This window comes from Protomyctophum parallelum (genome assembly GCF_964188405.1).
Source record: "Protomyctophum parallelum genome assembly, chromosome: 23".
NCBI classification, from domain to species: domain Eukaryota; kingdom Metazoa; phylum Chordata; class Actinopteri; order Myctophiformes; family Myctophidae; genus Protomyctophum; species Protomyctophum parallelum.
The window spans coordinates 17,094,283-17,106,691 of record NC_139715.1 but is presented as its reverse complement, the minus strand read 5'-3'; the positions used below and the strand labels follow the sequence as shown (position 1 = coordinate 17,106,691).

The window sequence follows — 12,409 nt, the reverse complement described above, 5'->3', positions numbered from 1 at the left end:
GCTTTTCTTTTATTCTCCATTGTTCTGTAAAGCACTTTGAGCTGCATTTCATGTCATGAAAGGTGCTATACAAATAAAGTTTTATTATTATTATTATTATTATTAGCAGGCAACAGTGCAGCACTATCCCTCTCTCTGTTTCTGGCACAACAGCACCCCTACTGGTACTCATAGTCATATACTGGTGCTCATTAACCAACACAGACACACATAGGTGAACACAGGCATAGGTGAACACGGACATTGCTCTGTTCCTTGGAGTGGTCGCACCACTCAAAAACAAAACGTGTTAAGTCTGCTAACCTGGGGCGCCCGCTGGCCTAGTGGTCCAGGCGCATGACAACCCCGTTCATGACGACCTTTGCTGAGTGTCTCTTCCCTTCTCTCTTTCCTGTCTATCTTCACTTGTAAGTTGTAACTATCAATAAAGGCAAAAAGCCAAAAAACAAATCCTTAAAAAAATAAAAAAGTCTGCTAACCATTCCCAGCTATACACGGAAGAGGACGGGCTGGGGGAGAAGCATGAACATTGTGTTGAAAAGTCAGTAGCCTTTCAGCCTTTCACAGTGTACTCTCTAAGGCAAAAATAACTAGATTACATACACCACTGATTTGTGGTGAGCGCTAATGAAAAAGACTTAATTTGTCTTCCCAGAAATGTCACCATGCAGGAGCACAATTATTCCACTTTAAACGACTAATTGGAACGACGACAAGCATGGCTTGAAGCACTCGAGTCTTGTAGGAGGAGATTACTGTGTTACCAGGGTGATTCATCCTATATAACCACTTAAACCCTATACTTAATTGGCACGGAGTCCCCCAGGGGTCTATGCTAGGCCCTCTTTTCCTTTTTTTTTTTTTACACAAACCAAATCTCTTTGCCGATCTGCGAGCTTCTCAGATATAGGAGCAGAGTCAGGTCTCTGGTCCTGTCTGGAGAAAGGGTTTTTTCTGTCTAAAAAAAGGGCATCATATCTGGACTGGAGGAAATCCTTTAGCTTAAAAATGTACAAACGAGTGATTGTTTATTGCGTGCAATTTAACGAGAGCCACAGGTAGTCGGCTGGAGACGTCAACATTGTGATCACACAGAATTATTTGTAGACCTCCATGTCGACTGTTGTGACGATGTGTGTGTGTGTGTGTGTGTGTGTGTGTGTGTGTGGGTGTGTGTGTGGGTGTGTGTGCGCACGCGTGTGTGTGTGCGCGTGCATGTGTGTGTGCCTGCTTGTGTGCCATCTCACCTGTTTGCCGTCTCCAATGTTTCTACTTTCTTCCACAGGTCATTGTTTTCTGACGTGTAGCTCTCTACCCTGAAACACAACACACACACACACACACACACACACACAGACCTTGCGATTAGGACTTGCCACGCTTTTCTGTACATCGTATGTTCCCCCCGCCGATCCCGTCATGATGACGGACGGTTCACATGTATCTGTATGTACTGGTAACCACATTTTGACAGTGACGGTTCACATGTATCTTTATGTACTGGTAACCACATTTTGACATTTTGACGGCGGAAACTAGATGTCCCGATGTCCGATCACGTGATCGGACATCGGACACGTCATTTTCAAATTGGATCGGATGGAATCGTATCGGGAGCAAAAAAACATTCCTAGTATCAATATTATATCCATATCATGATATTAGACTGGATATTGTCTGTGATTTGGGATATTGTACTATTGTGATATGGCATAAGTGCCCTATCACAATAGATAAAAATATAATATATATTTTTATATAATATAAATATATAAATATTAGATCGGGGGAAAAAACGGTACCGGCAAATAATCAAATGATCAGAATTAGATCTGGAGCAATTCTTTTTGATGGGGACATCCCTAGTGGAAACACCCTTCTGTATCCTTTAACCACTTTAAACCTTTATACGTCGTTGACCAGAGTCTCCAAGGGGTCTACTAGCCTACGTCGCCTCCCGTTTTTCCATCGACATCCAAATCGAAAATAGCCTTAAGTTCCGTGTAGGAGCTAGAGCTTTTAGATCTGCTCTTTTTGACGAATGTTCGGCCCCCGCCCCCCCCCCCCCCCCGGACTATTCCGGGGGCCGAACATTCGTCAAAAAGAGCCGGCGTCATGGTTAAAGTACTGAATCTCGATGTGGTATTATAGGTAACCATGTTTTGACGATAACAGTTTACTTGACAGCGGCGGAAACCGTACGTGATCAAATCCCCCCTCGGTACTCTTTAAAAGACAATAAGGAATCAATAGCTCATCTAGACTTGAGTGTGATGTCCTCCACAGGGAGGGACGGATATAGAGACGGAGGACGAGTGGGAACACAGAGAAAGCAAAAGGAGAACAAAAGACACCAGACAGGGACATGAAGGAGCGAGATTTGGACTGAAAGAGTGTAATGGACGCCTTTGGACGGACATAGTGAGCGGGTGGGGAGGGGGGGGGGGGAGAGGGGACAAAGTCTCGGGAGTAATCCAAGCGGCTTCTATTATCAATCGGGTCACCCTGCCACTCTGTGCCTCTGCCACCAAACTCGTAATCCTCCTAATCTCTCCTCTAGCCCATTTTGGGCGGGAACCCCTTTTGGTGTTTTAAGCTATTGAAAAATAACAGATCTACAAGCTCATAGCGCGGCACTCGATGCACTCTGACCAGGGAACAGCTGGGGGTCAGATGGGGGTCGGCGGCCAAATACATATATTTCTGGGGGTCCTTGACATGAAAATGTTTGAGGACCACCGACATAGAAACATGGGCTTTTTCAGAAAACTGTCAGGATTTAGAAGGCGTTTGTAGAATGGTCCTCAGGTCTCAATAGGCTAGTGTTTGTACACTCAAGCTGCTCTGTGCTTTTGTCGCCCCACCCCCCCGCCGTGCCTCCCGGCTCGGGGATCGGCTATAGCGAGGCCTAATCCTGTGCTCATCTCCCGTCCTGATAAATCAGAATGCAGGTAGAAAACAAAGCAGAGGTCGGAATAAAGAAAGAGAGGTGGAGGGGAAGTATATATTTTTCCATACATGGCTTCTCTCTCCTCTCTCTCTCTGCTTGTATGTCCTTGTTCAATTCAAAGTGTTCTGTTTGGCAAAAGGCGTATTATGAAGCCAGAGTAATACTTTGATATGCGTGGGTTGTCGCTCACTGAAAATAGCTGATCTACAAGCTCTCGACGCAGCACAGCGCGGCGTGTTGTGAGCTTGCAGAACTGTTGTTTTTGAACAATTCGATTTGATGGATTATTGGAGATCTAAGGGTGGCAGCAGGGTGCAGTGTATTGAATGTACAGGGTTTGATGAGGGCCCAGGTAGTGCTGGGTCTTAATTTTCGGGCCTGTTGAGAACTCTAGTTTAAACTCTAGTTCTGGCCAGACAACGGCGCCGCTCGTCTCCTCCGTGAGAGTGTACTGTGGAGGTCGTACTGCTGGGGCAGATGGGCGTGTGACGTCAGCCTGCTGGGCGAGTGCGGTCGCTTTGGCATGGGATGAACTTTGACCAATAAATCACAATGACCTGGGCACCATATATGCGGGCTGATGTCACGTGATGTCATGATGACCTGGTCACCCCAGGCAAGCCCAGGTGCCTGGGGTGACCAGGGGATCTGACCAGGGGGGCTGATGTCACGTGATGTCACGATGACATCACGATAACCTGGGGGCTTGCCTGAGGTGAGCGAAAGGGATCTGAGTTAGGTGACGTCACAGAGTGACGGGGATTGTGGGTTGGGTGTCCAAAACGCAAGGTTTCATAGTTAACTCGCAACAATTAAGTATCTGTAGAAACTAAAAAACACTTCAATTGATCCTAACCGAAAGAACAATCCTCGGGCGGGGTGGAAACCTCATATGTCCAGAATTGTTACTTTACATAATTCATATTCAACAGCAAAATTAGCAGATCGACAAGCTCAAAATGTTTCTGCTACGTTTGATGCTTTTGTGGGATGCTGTAGTATGATCAAGTAGCGGGCGTTAATTAACAAAACAAGAAAAATAAAAAAATAAGAGATAAGAGGGTTCTGCCCGACAGCAACGGAATAGTTGCAGCCCTGCTCTCTCTCCCTCTCTCCCTCTCTCCCTCTCTCCCTCTCTCCCTCTCTCCCTCTCTCTCCCTCTCTCCCTCTCTCTCTACTAGCTCTATAGGGGTCCAGTTGGTTGGGCCTGATGGAGCATGTGTTGTGCAGGTTGTTGGAGGTTAGCCACCACCATGCTGGGGGAATGAAGGACAGAGTGGAAGAGGGATGCCGAGAGAGAGAGAGAGAGAGAGAGAGAGAGAGAGAGAGAGAGAGAGAGAGGAATGAAGAGGGGAAGAGAGGTGAGAGCGAAGAGGACGAGGCTAAAGGAGACAAGAGTGAGAAAAAGTGGAGAGAAGGTATGAGCGCACAGAGAGAGAGAGGGGGGGTGAAGTGGAGAGATGGAAACAGAGAGCTGGAAGGAGGTCTGGAAAGTAGTACAAGTTGTTGCAGAACAATTCATAAAAGGTCATGGTTGGAAGTGGACCTGGTTCTGGGGTCAGTAGGTACAAAGCAGCGCTGGAGGAAGGAAACGCCCGAGCCAAAAATACACAATCCAAATCCTCTGTGGTCTTTTTACTTTCTTTTTTTACTCTCACAGCTAATTAGAAGTCACAAAGCATTTTTAAATACTTTAAGTATCAAATGGGTCCATTAGGGTCCACTTTTGTTAGGCAATTCCTTTCAGTTTGGACCCAAAAGCACTTTCTAAACGTGTTTTAAGAAAAGTGCTAGCCTATAGAAACATATAATAAACTTGTTTGTAAAAAGAAACACAGTTGCCAGAACTGTTGCACGAATATTACACATCATGCAACTAAACTGACACATGATGTTCCCCTCAACTGGAGAAGCTGAGTCATTTAATAGATGCAACTGCATCCAGATAGCAGTACATACTGCTATCTAATTCTAAGTCTGTGTACAAGTTTGTGTGCTACTGCAGAGGAGCGGCTATAGCTACTACTAGACTTTGACACAGTTTTCACTTTGACACAGTTTTCACAATAAGATAATGTCAATCACTCTGTTACTAACTTACTGCTACTTGAGAACTTGAGTACATTTGTAGATGTGTGAAGTGAGTAAAATTGAGAGTCAGTTTCCACACTCTAGGATCAAATCCTAGTTTAATAAAATACTTCCAGTGTTATCTTTCACCAATAATTTGAAATCCTGTTCTAATAAAAGGTGGTGTTCCGAGGTAATGTTTTACCTATGGGAACAGAATCCTGGTTAAATAAATGTCTGTAGTCTTCCAGGGTTATTTTTCACCCAGGATCAAATCCTGCCAGTGGAAAAAAGAAACAAGTAAAATAATAAAAAGAGAAAGAGTTTAATGCAACTATGCAAGACATTTCTCACTCAATTATGTGGGGGAGTGGTTAGGGGTGGGGGAGTGTTTATGCGAGCAATTTGGGGTGGAGACAAGTAGCTATTGTCACACCCATTCCTCTCAGCTCAGAAAACTTTGAAATCTCTACTTTTATTTAACAAGTTTCAAAGAGTCATATCTTCTTCAAATATTTTCCAATTTCAATGAACAATATAACTAAAAAACATCGCATGGATGCACCTGGGAAGTATCCTCAGTGATGTATCCCAAGGTCATCGGGGTTTCGGGTCTCATACCCCTCACTCAGGTGACGAAGCCGGGGTGATCAAGTCCCGACTTACGTCCCAGTAGCTACCCTCGATCAGTCCATCAGGGAATGAGCAAGGCCACACAATCCGTTGCTCCGGAACTACTCTGTCAGGACTGGGAGAACCAGATCTGGCGAGCGGAAGGACTAGGCTCTGTGGGTTGACTCCTGTCCGGGCCCCTCCTACGTCTCACCAGGCCCAAGACCTGTGCGTTGCACCAGACTCCCAGCACCAGGCACTTAATTCAGGACTAGTGGTGGATTATAATGGCCCTCCTAAAGACCTCACAGAGGGTTTTTGGGGCTTCCTCCTCACGGAGGACACAGGCTGGGGCGTAACCCATACTCACCCGGGTGCCGTCTACATTCCGGCTGTCACCCGTCTCTCCGGTGGTCACCAGACTATACCTGGTTGTCACATAGTCTATTGCTATGAGTCACTATAAATAGAATAACTATAACAAAAAATACATCATATGAAAGCTTACAATCTGTAGATTCATAATGTAAAAAAAATAAAGAAAAATGACCTTGGCCCCCTTGTGTCTGAATTTGAAACCACTGTATTCGGTCACATATAAAACCAATAGCGGGTTTAGCAGGGAAAGACAGAGAGAGAGAAAGAGAGAAGAGAGAGAGAGAGAGAGAGAGAGAGAGAGAGTAATTGAATGTGAAGGATGAAACAGGAAGTAGGGTTAGGAGGCGAGGACAGACGGACTTTAAGAGAAATGAAGACTAATTTCTGTCTAACTCTTACTTTTTCTCCAGACATTCCACGTACTCCTTCTTCTTCCGCCGACTCTCCTGAGCTGAGATCTAGAGAAAGACAGAGACACGTTGAAAACAACATCTCAACAGTCACCCTGGTGAAGGCTAACCCTAACCCTATAGCCGCGAACACCAGTAAACCTTGCACCCATCCATTAGCTTGTATAATATACCGGTATACTGCAGAATCATATTAGAACTCATACAATTTTAAAATGTTGTTCTATTCCATGTTTGCATCTTTAAGTAGAGCTCTTTAAGCCATTTTGGTGTTAGCATCATGTTATGCTTTAGCTATTGAAAAATAGCAGATCTACAAGCTCATAGGAGCTTGTAGGTATGCTATTTAATTTCTTTGAAGAACCACTGACATAGAAACATAGCTTTTTCAGAAAACTGTCGGGATGTAGAAGACATTATTAGAATCTGATCTCAGGTCAAAATGGGTTAAAAGGACTATTTTATCTTCGGTATACATTGGCTATTCTATTCACAGGTCGGCCATATAATACATAGACAGAGACCACTTTCCTATTACCAAACTCAATGTTGAAGAAACCTGTGCTTTAAAATGCTTTATCATGCATTGAAATGCAATGACAATGTAACTTTGACCAAAAAAGTAAGAATAGAGGCCCAATACATTTTACCGTGTTGGATTACCTATGCAGAATATCAAGCAATATTGTTTTTCATACCATACTGAAATGAACGGAATCCAATGGCTTCCTTCCAAAGAAGCCACATTACGCTTCGGAAAACGGTCCATCAGTGATGTCTAGTACACAGTGAGTCATATTAAGCCCCTTTTACACAACCTCGACTGCACTGCATAAAAGCTATGGACAGTGACAGAATGGGGGCCATTGTTGTGCCGCCTTTGAGCCGGCAGTGGAGGTCGTTACAGAGCCGAATCAATGTCTGTGTAAAAAAGCACAGCCCGGCAGAGTGGGACAGGAGTGTGACGTCTGAATTACCGCGCGGCGCGCACCTTTACCGCCTCAAACCAGAATCCCTGCATCTCATCAGCTTATCCTCCAGCGTATTTCTGACGGCACATTAAACCCATTTAGACCTGGGAACGATTCTACAAATGTCTTCTAAATGCCTTCTGAAAAACCTCATCAAGGTTCAAGGAGTTTTCTTTTATTCATGTTTCTATGTCAGTCGTTCTCAAACATTTGTCATGTCAAGGACCCCCAAATATATATGTAATTGGCCGCCAACCCCCATCTGAAGATATGTTGTTCCAGGGACCCCCCCAGAAAGAAAGATTCGAGTTAAAAATGTTCACTGTAAAATCATATTTATTTAAAGATTTGCGCCACAATTTCACAATTTTTCTAAAATAGCCGACCTACAAGCTCGTAGAGTGGCACTCTGTGCCGTGCTATGAGCTTGTAGATGTGCTATTTTTCCACAGCTAAAGCATAACAATGCTTAAAACACCAAAAGGGATTCCCACCCAAATGGGTTAAAGTGCATTGCTATTTCCCCTCTTATCCGTCAAGACTTTTCCATCCCTGTCTTTGTCCACGCCAGTGGTTTCCAACTTTTTCCATGTCAACGGCCATTATTTATTCAACGTTTGAGCCACGGACCACCATTTGATGAGAGTTAGCATCTCAGACCCAAAACTATATTTTGCTAATTCCATGCTGTATTGATGTGGTACCATAGGACTGATGACTATCAAACGTTGATCAAAATATAATTTCTTCTACAATTTACAATTTAGGCATTTGGCAGACACTCTTAATCCAGAGCGACATTACAGTAAGCAAGAACAAAAGTCTGTAAGCTAAGAACCTAACAGTGTAAAATGAAACTATGCTTATACACTATGCTTTTGTTTCATGCCCTTGTTTTAACATGATTGTTTTACCTTGTTGTACAGCACTTTGTAACATTGTTTCGAAAGGTGCTCTATAAATAAAATTTACTTACTTACTTACACTAGAGTGCTATGCCTATGTCTACATAAAATGCTATTAAGTTACATAAGTTGAGCCTATATGCATATGCCTGTAAGGTCGTCGAGGCTAGGGAAAGTACTAGGGCAAGTGCTATGGGCTAAGATAGAGTGAGTTTTCAGACTACGGCGGAAGATTGGGAGTGAGTCTGCAGTTCTGATTGCTGTGGGAAGTGCATTCCATAGTTTTGGAGCCAGAAGGGAGAAGAGTTTGGGACGTGTGGAGCGTTGTACTTCCATGCTCCCTGCATCGGCTGATCTAAATGTGCGGGACGGGTTATAGGGTCCGATCAGACTTGCAAGATATGGGGGTGCCAAACCTTTCGTTGCATCAGAGTTTTGTACTCTGTGCGGGCGGTGACTGGGAGCCAATGGAGGGAGCGGAGAAGGGGGGGAGACAGAATTTTGGCTGACCAGGCGAGCTGCAGCATTTTGGATCAATTGGAGAGGCTTACATTAAGTGCGCCAGTAAGGAGAGAGTTTTCTTTTTTTTCTTTGTGTAGACTTCTTGTACATTAAGTAATGCAGGTGTTTAACAATAATTTAACTCTTGAGAGCGTAACATTTTCTAGATCTACAAGGGTCCATTTGGTTACCAACTCGCCCATCATTTAGCATGGGGACCACCTGGACCCCCCCTCAAGGACCACTGGTTGAGAACCCCTGTTTTGCGCACCTTGTTTTTGATCTTCCGCCGGACCCTCTTCAGGGCCTTCTCTTCGCTCTTGGTGAGAGGCAGTTTGTTGGGCACCGGGTATCCCTCCGCCACCAGCGTTCTCTTCTCCTCCTCCGTCAACAGCAGTGGTCCTGAGCCCTGCAGCTTCTGCACAGGGAGGATTGATGTTCAAATGTAGTCGCATTTGTTAGGAGAGGACAGCGGAGAACAGGAGAGTTGAGGAGTAGGTCTGTCACAATCGTGTGATGATTGCATTTTGTTTTGCATAATCGTCATAATCATTTCTATGTTGAAAAATGCTCATACATTCACAAACTTAAAAATAATAATAGCAGAAACAGCAAAAAAAAGCTTAAACAGCTCAGATAACATTTTGAAATAGCCTACATGTACGTATGTCAGTTATTTCTGCCATGTGCAATTTTCTATTACGAAGGTGGGTGAAAGCTGTCAAAAAGGGGAGAGGAGAGGAGAGGAGAGGAGAGGAGAGGAGAGGAGAGGAGAGGAGAGGAGAGGAGAGGAGAGGAGAGGAGAGGAGAGGAGAGGAGAGGAGAGGAGAGGAGAGGAGAGGAGAGGAGAGGAGCCACTCACGTGTGGCGCCGTGAGGAGCGGCGAGGAGGAGATGGCGGCGGAGGAGGAGGCGGAGGAGGCGCGCCCCCCCGCCCTCTGATGCTGCTGCTGCTGGGGGGAGGAGGGGGGCAGCAGGAGGTGGGGCGAGGTGGGGGTGTGGAGGAGGTGGGGCGAGGACGGCGGCAGAGAGCCGTCACTGTCGCTGCCGTGGCTGCTGCTGGGCGGCGTGGGGGGCAGCTGGAGGCCGTCGTCTGGAAGGTGGTTTTATAGAGGGGAGGGGGGTCCAACGGTCAATTGAAAACTCATGGATTTGATCGGAATCGGCTTCATTATCACGTCACAGTTTTACAGGTTAAGCCATTTAGACCCGAGGACGATTCTAAAAATCCCTTATTTTTATTTTATTTTTTATTTTAGATATTATTACTATTACTATTTAATGATAATGCAAACATCATCATTCAAAACACGGAATTACAGAATCATGATTTTCATGATTTTCAGACAAGACAAACTCAAAAAAGAAAACAAAAAAGAAGCAAACAGAAAAACAAAACTGGGAAAAAAGGACCCTCCCCACCCCCCAACCCCAGAAAGGTAAACTACACAGCTTTCATTACTCTGCATTGTCCATAACAAAACCCCATGTTTCTATGTCAGTCGTTCTCAAACATTATCATGTCAAGGACCCCCAAAAATATATGAAATTGGCTGCCTCATAGACTTTGTTATTACGCTCTAAAAAAACCCATAAAAGGCTGCCACATGACGTCGTTTCGGAAAGCCATGCATTGGAAGGGCTAGCGCGGCAGCGCCTACTCAATTTGTTTTTGTTTCGTTCGATGAATCAAAAAAAGTAATCGATAGATAACAATCACTGAGAAAAGAATAGATAGTTGCAGCCCTGGCTTGTTTCGATTTAGCCATAGATCAATATGTTTACACCGGAGTGACAACATAGATAAATCACACATGGCTTCTGACGCAGCTCAGGAACAGACGCAGAGGCGTTCCGCCCCGTTACAAAAGCCAGGAGAGACACGATAATCTAACAATCTGTCCTGCATCGGTGCGTGTGTGTGTGTGTGTATGATGTCTGCGTATAACCGCGTGTGACGACTAACAAGAGTGAGTCACAGTGACGCAAGTGGAGCATTTTAGAATCTCTGACCGACTGACAGTAACACACTCGTCACTCACTTTCTCTCTCTCACACACACACACGCACACGCACACACACACACACACAAATGAATTGCTGAAATGGTGTAGTGTCTCAGTGCGTGCGTGCGTGTGTATGATTGTGCTTGTGAATAAAAATATTTATGCATGTTTGCGTGCATTGCAAGTGGCTGCATGCGTGCTTGATGTACCGTACATGTGTATTTGGTGTGTGCATTTGCTGATGGGAAGTGATATGTGTGCGGGTGTGTATGCGTGTGTATGAGCGTGTTTTAGTACCATTAGGCAGGCTAAGGTACTGTCCCAGCTCTCGGGGCTCGTCTTTGATGGCTACCGGCTTCATATCTTCATGGTTACACTCCTAGACAAACAACACAAACGTGCAGTACACAACGTTAGTGAAATAAGAAACACAATAAATGTGGATGTGCTAGATAAGAGAAAGGAATGGAGGGAACCATCTTCTTTGCGGAATAAACATTTAGAATAGCTTGTGTCATCCTTGTCTTGGCATATACCAATCGTAAACATTGACAATGAAACGGTATAGTGATACACTGGAGGTTCTGCGATATTGGTACTGGTGTGCTCACTGTGCTGCAACTACGACCACGGCACGCCAGTGCTATAGCACTGTGTTTTGTGCATTGCTGCTTGATTGAAAAACACAGGCAAGAAGAATGCTAGTAAGAGAATGGGCGAGAATGCACTGGGAAGCTGGAAAACTAAGAAACGCACATTCTGCAAAATCTGAATTCATGAATAGGCTAGAAGATATGACCGTGAGCTAAGCTAGGAAAGAATTACTATGGCAAGAACAAGTTATGACAGCTTGAGGAATCTATGGTTTTGTAGATGTGGGCAGACAAAGACCAACTTACAGCTCTTGCCAGAGCAAAGACAATCATTCTGACTATTGTGGTTGAATACTCATGGGGTGATTCATTTGGCCCGAGTTGATTGCTCCTTTGGAAGACACGGCTGACAATGTGTGGAGCTGAGATAGACTTTAGAAACTAGCACTTAAGGCTGAGCAGCGAGGCTGGAGAGCCTGGCTGGTGCACTGTGGACTCTTTGGGTTTGTACGTCGGTTTATGTCCATTGTCAGTTTACTCAGGTTTTCATGGTCAGTTCAAAGCGCAGGCCATGAAGGAAACTCACGGAGCTCCTCGTGCATGCAGCTGTTGTCAGTCTGCTGGAAGGGCCGTACTGCAATTCTGTCTCAGAAATGCTGAGTCGGCCCATTCGAGCCAGCTAGGGTCAACAACCGCCTTTTTGGACTATGCTCGGTGGTACTACAGTCATTGGAATGAGCCATTTCCCATTAGCCTATGACGTTTATGTGTTTATTCATCCGAGCAGGATAAGAACTCTGGTTAGCTGTAGTCATCACCTCACCTACTACACAGTGGTAGGCATTAGAATGGATTGATTAGCAGGGTGATGTACTTCAACTTCATCCACTCCCAGATTCTAACCCTATAACCTTTTGCTGTTAGAGCTGCTATAGTTGCTGAATGGTCGTTTTGCAAAAGTTGCGGAAATACCGGTAGCCATGTTGTGGGCTTGGGAGATTCCATAGCAAAATG

At 44.8% G+C, this 12,409-nt stretch overlaps 1 protein-coding gene across 3 annotated transcripts in view; it reads right to left on the bottom strand.

Annotated features, from left to right (window-relative positions):
* Nucleotides 1-12,409, bottom strand: part of creb3l1 (cAMP responsive element binding protein 3-like 1) — a 61,339-nt gene that overhangs the window by 13,895 nt on the left and 35,035 nt on the right. For 2 of the 3 annotated variants that reach the window (XM_083759040.1, XM_083759042.1), the window contains 5 exons: nucleotides 11,100-11,181; nucleotides 9,660-9,889; nucleotides 9,069-9,215; nucleotides 6,410-6,468; nucleotides 1,248-1,316 (listed from right to left, as the gene is read on the bottom strand). In XM_083759040.1, coding sequence (XP_083615166.1) covers nucleotides 1,248-1,316; nucleotides 6,410-6,468; nucleotides 9,069-9,215; nucleotides 9,660-9,889; nucleotides 11,100-11,181 — 587 coding nt within the window. The remainder of the gene's footprint in view (nucleotides 1-1,247; nucleotides 1,317-6,409; nucleotides 6,469-9,068; nucleotides 9,216-9,659; nucleotides 9,890-11,099; nucleotides 11,182-12,409) is intronic. The other variant, XM_083759041.1, reaches the window with a different exon arrangement.